The sequence below is a fragment of the Ostrea edulis genome, chromosome 1 (assembly GCF_947568905.1).
Source record: "Ostrea edulis chromosome 1, xbOstEdul1.1, whole genome shotgun sequence".
In the NCBI taxonomy this organism is placed as follows: Eukaryota; Metazoa; Mollusca; class Bivalvia; order Ostreida; family Ostreidae; genus Ostrea; species Ostrea edulis.
In genome coordinates, this window is record NC_079164.1 from 88,988,448 (window position 1) to 88,996,827 (window position 8,380).

General features: G+C 37.0%; 1 protein-coding gene across 1 annotated transcript; it reads left to right on the plus strand.

Annotated features, from left to right (window-relative positions):
* Window positions 1-2,038: 2,038 nt before the first annotated feature.
* LOC125675844 (uncharacterized) lies at window positions 2,039-7,664 on the plus strand. The gene has a single exon (XM_048913668.2). The coding sequence runs from the start codon at window positions 2,797-2,799 to the stop codon at window positions 3,964-3,966; it is 1,170 nt and encodes a 389-aa protein (XP_048769625.1). The 5' UTR covers window positions 2,039-2,796; the 3' UTR covers window positions 3,967-7,664.
* The last annotated feature ends 716 nt before the right edge of the window (window positions 7,665-8,380 follow it).

Below are 8,380 nucleotides of genomic sequence, written 5' to 3' on the forward strand. Positions count from 1 at the left end.
CACTGAAATAGGTGACGTCACCGTTAATAGTATACTACTCAAAATTTGATAAGGATGATAGATATTTTTCTGTTTAAAAAATTAATAACTGCATAACTTGCAATATTGTGTCCAAGTGAAATCAAAAACGTCTTCAACAAACTTGCACGTGCATTTCATGCCATGGGAAATGCGTTTCTCATCACAGTTTATACTTTTGCTACCACTGCACGATTTTCACTCAGGCATCGGTGTCTGATTCTTTCTAAAACTTCAAACTCACTTGAGTGTTTACACTACGTTTATCAACACAATGTCCCCTCAACGTGTAAGGCGTCGCCTGACGACAGAACAACTGGGCAGCTGTATTGGAATGCTTGACGTTGGCTATTCACAACGTGACGTTGCAAATGCACTAAACGTCAGCCAGAGCGTTGTAAACAGGACCTGGAACCGACAGCAAACTTTTGGTACAGCAGCACACCGACATGGGGGTGGTCGTCAGAGGTCGACAACCCAACGCCAAGACCATTTTGTGGTTCTTCAGGCACGACGCCATCCCTTCTGGACAGCAACCAGCCTACGTAACGACCTCCTGAACGCCCCGGGGTGAATGTGTCCACTCAGACGATACGGAATCGGCTTCACAATGCAGGTCTCAACTCGAGAAGGGCATGTGTTCGAGTCCCTCTGACTGTTTGACACCGGCGGGAGCGATTGGACTGGGCTGAAGATCATGACGTCACTTGGACACAGAACGATTGGGTTCAAGTTCTGTTCACCGATGAGTCCAGGTATTGTTTGGACTTTACAGACAGGAGGCACCGAGTGTGGCGACGACAACGTGAACGTTTCCATGATGCCAACATCAGTGAACATGACCGTTATGGTGGTGGTTCCATCATGGTCTGGGGTGGAATCATCAGGGTTGGAAGAACAGATCTTCATGTCCTGGAGAGAGGAACAATGACGGGGGTGCGGTACCGGGATGAGATCCTCGATGTTTACGTCAGACCCTACGCTGGTGCTGTTGGTCCTGAGTTCATCCTGATGGATGATAACGCCCGTCCTCATCGCGCCAGTGTGGTGGAGCAGTACCTTCAGCAGGAGACAATTGTCCGTATGGACTGGCCAGAGCGCTCGCCGGACTTGAACCCGATTGAGCATGTATGGAACATGCTGCTGGTTACCCTTTCACGCCATAGAGCACAACCCACGACTTTGGCAGAGCTCGGAAACGCCCTCGTGGAAGAGTGGAACAACCTTCCCATTGGAAATATCCGGGTGCTTATTGACAGCATGGCTCGACGTTGTCAAGCCGTCATTGATGCAAGGGGAGGCCATACCCGGTATTGACACTTCATCGGCTAAGTGTAATGATGGACTATCCCCAAAAACTGTGTAATTCTTTCTCTGGTTTGCTGTTAACTTTTTGTAATGAAATGCCTTTTGGTGTTGTTATCAGATTTCAAGCATTCCGTATCATGTATGGCAAGAAATCGAAGCAGTTTCCCTGCGTAGCAATTTTGTAACCAGGTTACAATAGGAAACAGTGTTACAATGTCAAATGCAGGGTTACAGGGGTTACACTAGAAAATAGGGTTACAAGGTTAAGTGCAGGCCTAGGTTACAGAGGTTACAAACCTTTCTCTCATGTTGAAACAATGGTCTGTAACTCTCGTAACCCTTGTAACCCTGCATTTAAAGATAAGTGGGTGTTGAAACAATGGTCTGTAACCCTCGTAACCCCTGTAACGCTGTATTTAAAGATAAGTGGGTGTTGAAACAATGGTCTGTAACCCTCGTAACCCTGCATTTAATGATAACTAGGTGTTGAGAGAAAAAATCTGTAACCCTCGTAACCCCTGTAACCTTGCATTTAAAGATAAGTGGGTGTTCAAACAATGATCTGTAACCCTGCATTTAATGATAACTGGGTGTTGAGAGAAAGGTCTGTAACCTTGCGTTTAAAGATAAGTGGGTGTTCAAACAAAGGTCTGTAACTCTCGCAACATTACAATAGCTTTTCAGCACTACAAGATATATGTTTGATATGCTACATTGGATAAAAATATTGTTCCTATTGTAACCTGGTTACAAAATTGCCACCCAGGGAATTCTTGCCATATCTATTCCGTATTGATTAAAGTTCATGCCGTTCATGAATTTTAATTCATAACCTGAGTAAACACGTTTCTGAGTCAAATTTATGTCTTTTTGTTATGTTAGTGGTAAATTACACACATATAACCTAGTGATCCTTATCAAATTTTGAGTAGTATACTTTAAAGGTAGGTGTGTCATTTATTTATTTAACCCAAGTGATTAAAATGAGAAAATCGCAGTTTATCATTAAGGTCACCGGAACTGGTCAGTCGACGATACTATATAGAAATATATCATGATCAACATCTATATATTTGTTCTTGATTACGAGATAATTTTCTCGTAAAATTTTACGAGATCTTACGAAATAGTTGAAATGAATCTTATTTTTAGCTACTAATAGGCTTCCGTACTTTCGTACATTTCAGCTGTTTTGAAAACAAAATAAAAGATGACGAACTGATATAAAAATTGTGATCGAATTGGAAATTTCTTGCTATATTTTTACTGCACGTTATGCAGTTTTTTTAAGATATTTCATCTTTTTTTCTTTTTTCTTTTCCCTTTTTTTCTGCGAAGTGACCGGATCCTAATATGACGCATGCGCGAATTGCTCACAACTTGGGTATCACCCAGAGAAGTCAGCATTGACGTAATTTTACAAATATTTTGGATTTTTTGAGCAACAATGACATCACTTTTGATTCCCAGATGATGAAGCGTATCACGTTTAAAAGCGTGAAGCTCTCGTTACACCGCCGCAGGCGAAGTCCAACCGATGACGGACCAATTGTAGGGGATGGTGAATCAACCTCAGAATCACACAGCCCAAGTCTCCCAGATTCCACCCCCGAGGTAAGGAAGAAAGAGAAGATTGGGTTGTTAAAGAGCTTCAAGCGCCGTCTCACTACCAATCTCCGTCGAAAAAGTGACGACGGCCATGAGAGTGACCACATCGAAGACCATTATATGACCGTGCCTTCAAAACGTGACTCCAAAAAACACAAGAACAAGTGGAAGCCCCCTGATCACTCCTCCAAGTCAAACTCATCGTCTCATAGCTGTGATAGCTTAGATCTGAATATTACCTCAAACAGTTTTCAGAAACTGTGTGATATACAGACTAACACTGATGCGTATGATATAAATGTGAAAAAAGACAAAGCAAGCTGCAAGACGAAAGATATGGCTCGCTTTCAAGTGACAGAAAAATGTAAAAGTGACCAGCTACCGAAGGAGTGTGTTGTTAAAAATGTTAATGTGAAAGAGGGTAATATATGTGTGGATAAAATGTCTCTTCCTTACCTGGAAACCAGGACTGAGGTGACAAGGGCATCAACCTTTACTGATTGTGATGAAGAACGGGAGGCTCCTAAAGTGTGGAATTTGACACAAGAGTTATTTCGACTCTCAAAGTTTGGGTGGTACTGGGGCCCTATTACACGTGTGGAGGCAGAAGACAAACTTGCCAATCAACAGAATGGTGCTTTTCTTGTTCGAGACAGTTCTGATGAACGATACTTATTGAGTTTAAGTTTTCGATCTTATGGTCGAACTTGGCACACACGCATTGAACACTGCAACGGAATGTTTAGCTTTTATGCTCAGCCTGAAACTGAAGGATATCCTTCAATAGTAGATTTAATAGAACACTCCATGAACGACTCCCAGACTGGGATTTTCTGTTATTCCCGATCAAGGTCCCCTGGTGCTCCATCATTCCCTGTGCGGCTCACAAAACCTGTATCACGTTTCACCCAAGTGCGGTCTCTCCAGTATTTGTGTCGTTTTGTCATTCGCCAGTACACACGCTACGACCATATTCAGCAGCTTCCTCTTCCAAAGAAAATAAAAGGATGGATTGAAGAGAATCAGTACTAGGGCATGCAAAAGCTCTTTGTTTACAACATATTAGATATATAAATGTTCTTTTGAAAACGCATTAAGAATTTCCCGGTTGTCATATTGTACCACTATATGTAAACTTAAAGTTTTAAGTTGTTAGGAGTTTGTCAGTTTGTACAAAACTTGTAAATACTGTACATTTGGGTTTTTTATTTGGAATTACCTCCTCTTTATAAATGATGGCTCAATATTTGCCTTTGAATATTTATTATATCATGCATTTCATCATATTTAGATCGTAGAATGTTTACACTTGTTAATTTTATTTGTTGTGAGTGCATAATGAATTTGTCCAAATCCTGAACATTTTCTACTTTTGGATGTGTGACAAATTTATAATTAATTACTATTTTATTGCTTTGCATTAAGTAATACATGTTATGTATTTCATATTTTTTTCTTCTTGTTGATACTAGATGATCTGATTTTTAATATATACAGAGGTGATCATTTTTTTTATGCTTTTCTCTGATATACATGTTCCTAGCTCTCAGATCACAACGAGTACAACATGATTGTTATGGTCTAGTTCATTGCTATGAATCTTTGATGAAGTATGTTGAGCTTAGCATCACATATAAAGTAGAGTTAGACAGGGCTAGAATTAAACACATTTGTTTGCACTCATTTCACCAATTTAAAACAAAATCCGGGACTTAAATGGGTTTATTTCTTATATTTTTATCAATTTTTTTTTTTTTACTCATTTCTTCTTTATTCCAGAATTGTGCAGGTCTACCAGTTTTTACATGGCATTTAATTATAGATATACAGGAAAGATAAATACAAATTTGCTCATTTAATTTAATCATGTTAATGCAGAGTCAAGAGAGGGCAAACAAAGATATTTTTTAAAGATGGCTCAGGACAAGATCCATCTTATGGTATGAATTTTATGATCATATAAATTTTTCAGTCTGAAGTAAAATTTTCTTGCAAATACATCTAAAGTTGCATGAAGGTGAGTGATGTTTTTATTTTTGTGAATATGGGCATTTTTCTATATACATTGTACTAGTTATTGTAGTACTAATGATACAGTACACAAAATGGAAAACAAGCTCTCTCACTCCAGTAGACTTTAATATAGATAATAGAATGGTTATTTCTAATGGGGATTAGATAATAAGAAATTTATATTAGTCAGAATATATATTAAAGACCAGAAAGAGATGAGATGAATAATTGTAAGGGTTATTTCATGAGTGTATTGTGTTGTTTATGCATTTTTATGTTGGTACGTCAAGAACTCCAGATATTGAGAAGTTGTCAATGTGGTTGTATTACAAAGTAATATTTATTTATTTGCCATTAAGAACAAAGTGACATGACATTGTATATGTATAACAAGGCTGTACGCATTGGACTTAGAACATTATTAGTTTAATAGGTCCTAATTTAGTATAGTAGAAATACACTGCTTTATTTCGGTTTATGTCTATGCTAAGTGTACTCCAGCATAATTCACATAAGATCCTTTGATCTACTCACTTATTTCACAACACAAGGATCTTTGGTGAAGTGAAATATTAAAATGGAACAAATTAAATGATCCAATTTTGAATTTGGTTTAGTTTACTCTTATGTGCAATATCTTTTACATAGAGTTCTATGGTGCTGTATTTTACCACTTCACAAATATTCAGCAAAACAGTATGTGCAATATTGGCAACAGAGTAGGGAAATCCCCCTTCTGGATTTTTGAATATTTTAATCACATTCTACATTTCACTGATCATGCTCCACTGGTTTGTCTTCAGAGATTGTGGAATTATCCTCTTGTTCACACAGTTTTTCTAGACATGGAATACAAAGTGTGTAACTGCAATACTGAAGAGTTAAAAAAAAAATATCTGAACTGTAAAGCATTTCAAATAAGGTTGTTGGGTTTTTTTTTAAAAGAATATACATTGAGTAGGACAAAAATCTCTTGAGATTGCTGATGAGGCATTTGATCGTGGTACTCTTTTTAAAGTTTAATCATGAATTGTGATGTTGAATGCTGTCCGTGTCTTATGTACATGTTTGTTTACTAGTCAGATTTCATTACAGTACTACTAAATTTTGCAACACACCTTTAGTATAACTATAATTTGTTGTCAACAGACAGTTAGCAATACAAGTAATGGATTGACCACCAAAGGTCTTGCTCATCCCCCATGATCACTGATTGACCATCATAGTGGTGCCAACACATAACTATTAGCTTAGTGAATCTAGGTATTAGAATGCTGTGTATTGTCATTGTTTTTTAAAACAGTTATACTGTTAGATTTTCATTTTTTACAATCTATGATCTGACATTTTCAAAAAACCAAGTCAGTTGATATTGCCTCTGGGAGCGCTAAGATCTCAATTGTAATGAACACAAATGCATATATGTGTATTTTTAGCACAGTGATGCTTTACTATTTTGAAGACATTTAAATCCTTGACAAAGTACAGTAAATTTTGCAACAATATATTTTGAAATGTTTATTACTGTTTTGTATTCTGGTTTTATCTCACTTGAGTCACTGGTTTACATGAGGTTTTTTTTTTTTTCAAAATTAAATCATTTATGAACATGTATCGCTATACAGTGACATGTATAAGGGTGAGATCAGAAGTTCAATGTCCGACAAAAAACTAAATTCACATAGTTTTCACCACAATTTTTAACAAGTATCCCCCCCCCCCAAAAAAAAACCTAAATATGATGAATGTTGAAACTAACCGTAAGAACAAATAAAAAGAAAAACATACAAGTACACATCACACTTTGTATAATTTTTCTAATGTTTATTCACCAATGAAAAGGTACATTAAAACTATTAAATGTTCATTAAAATGTAATATGTGGTTTTCAACAATCGCTTGTATTTTGTTCATTTTCCACTAAAGTGTAATTGATGTCGGATGACAGAATCTAAAGGGAAATTTTATCCCCCCTCCCCCTAACTGTTTGAATTTAGATTTTTATCAGACATCGATCTTTTGATCTCGTACCTAAATTGCTGTCAAGTGACACAACTTTTCACGAATATCTCTCCCCATATTCATGAAACGGAGATGACAAATCTTTCTTTGACACAAGTGAGCATTGTGGTATTTGGTTTTGTTGGTATACTTTCACTCATTTGAACTTTACACAATCTATCCAGGATACTGGATAGATTGTGTAACATTAGGATATATAATTTTAGGTTGTTTGATGATGTACCATATCACAGAGCTTATGATTTTAAATGGGAAGTAACAAATAATATATATGTATTTTCATAACTTCTGATGTTCATCTGTTAACATTCACTCAAATCACCTGTACAGGGACTTAATGTTTTTCTATTCAGTCCAGCCCTAGTCTTCAAAAAATTTCAAATAATGCAAAAGTTTAGTGTCAGTTAACCAAATGTTTAAAAAAAAAATAATCCAAGTGTTGTGGGAGTTAAGCAGATTTTTTAGGGAGGGGTGGGTGGGGTGTCCAGATTTCCTTTCTTGCTGAGTGTGTACAACTTTCAGTGATTCCTGGTTTGTGTAGTGTTATAGACACTGTTGTTTACCATAAGCTTCTTAATGTCACTACTTCATAATTTAGTTGTGAGAATTTTATAATTATTGTTATACATGTAAGCATTGCATTTCAAGATTTGAAACAGCTGATTAGGTTGCTATAAATAAACTGTGCAAATTCATTTGCAAGGCTTGTTATGATAATTTCTCCTTGAAATGGTCAGAATGCAGCATATCAAGGGTACAAGATGCTCTGTGTAAGGGTTACCTGCCCTATATTCTGTACACAATATTTGTGTTGGATGATATATTTTAAACTCAGTCTACATAAGGAGTAAATGACTCCTATTGTTTTTAGCTCACCTGAAGATGAAAGCTCAGGTGAGCTTATCTGATCGCCTGCTGTCCGTCATCTGTAAACTTTTTCTCCAGAACCACTTGGCCAATTATAACCAAACTTGGCCAATAGCATCATTGGGTGAAGGGCTTTCAAGTTTGTTCAAATGAAGGGCCATGCCCCCTTCAAAGGGGAGATAATCACAAAACTGCAAAAATAGGGTGGGGTCATTTGAAAATCTTAAGATCAGAGCTAGAAGAGCTGAAATTTACATGAAAGCTTCTTGACACAGTGCAGATTCAAGTTTGTATCCGCACACTCCAACATTGCTTGACAATGCCTCGCATAATGAATGGTAATGCTATGCATTACTGCAAAAACAGGACATGGGCTCGAAATTTTAAGTTCAAAAGGGGCATAACTCCCAGAAAAATTATTGAATCAGAATTTCCTGGGAATATGCACATCTATACAGTGTATCCTTATTAACTAAAGTTTCTCAAAATTATGTTGAGCGGTCTCTGAGGAGTTGAGCTGACAAGAACAGGACAGACAGGCTCG

What these genes read in the sequence shown, in the direction of transcription:
- LOC125675844 (XM_048913668.2), top strand. Translation starts at nt 2,797, where the DNA reads ATGATGAAGCGTATCACGTTTAAAAGCGTGAAGCTCTCGTTACACCGC.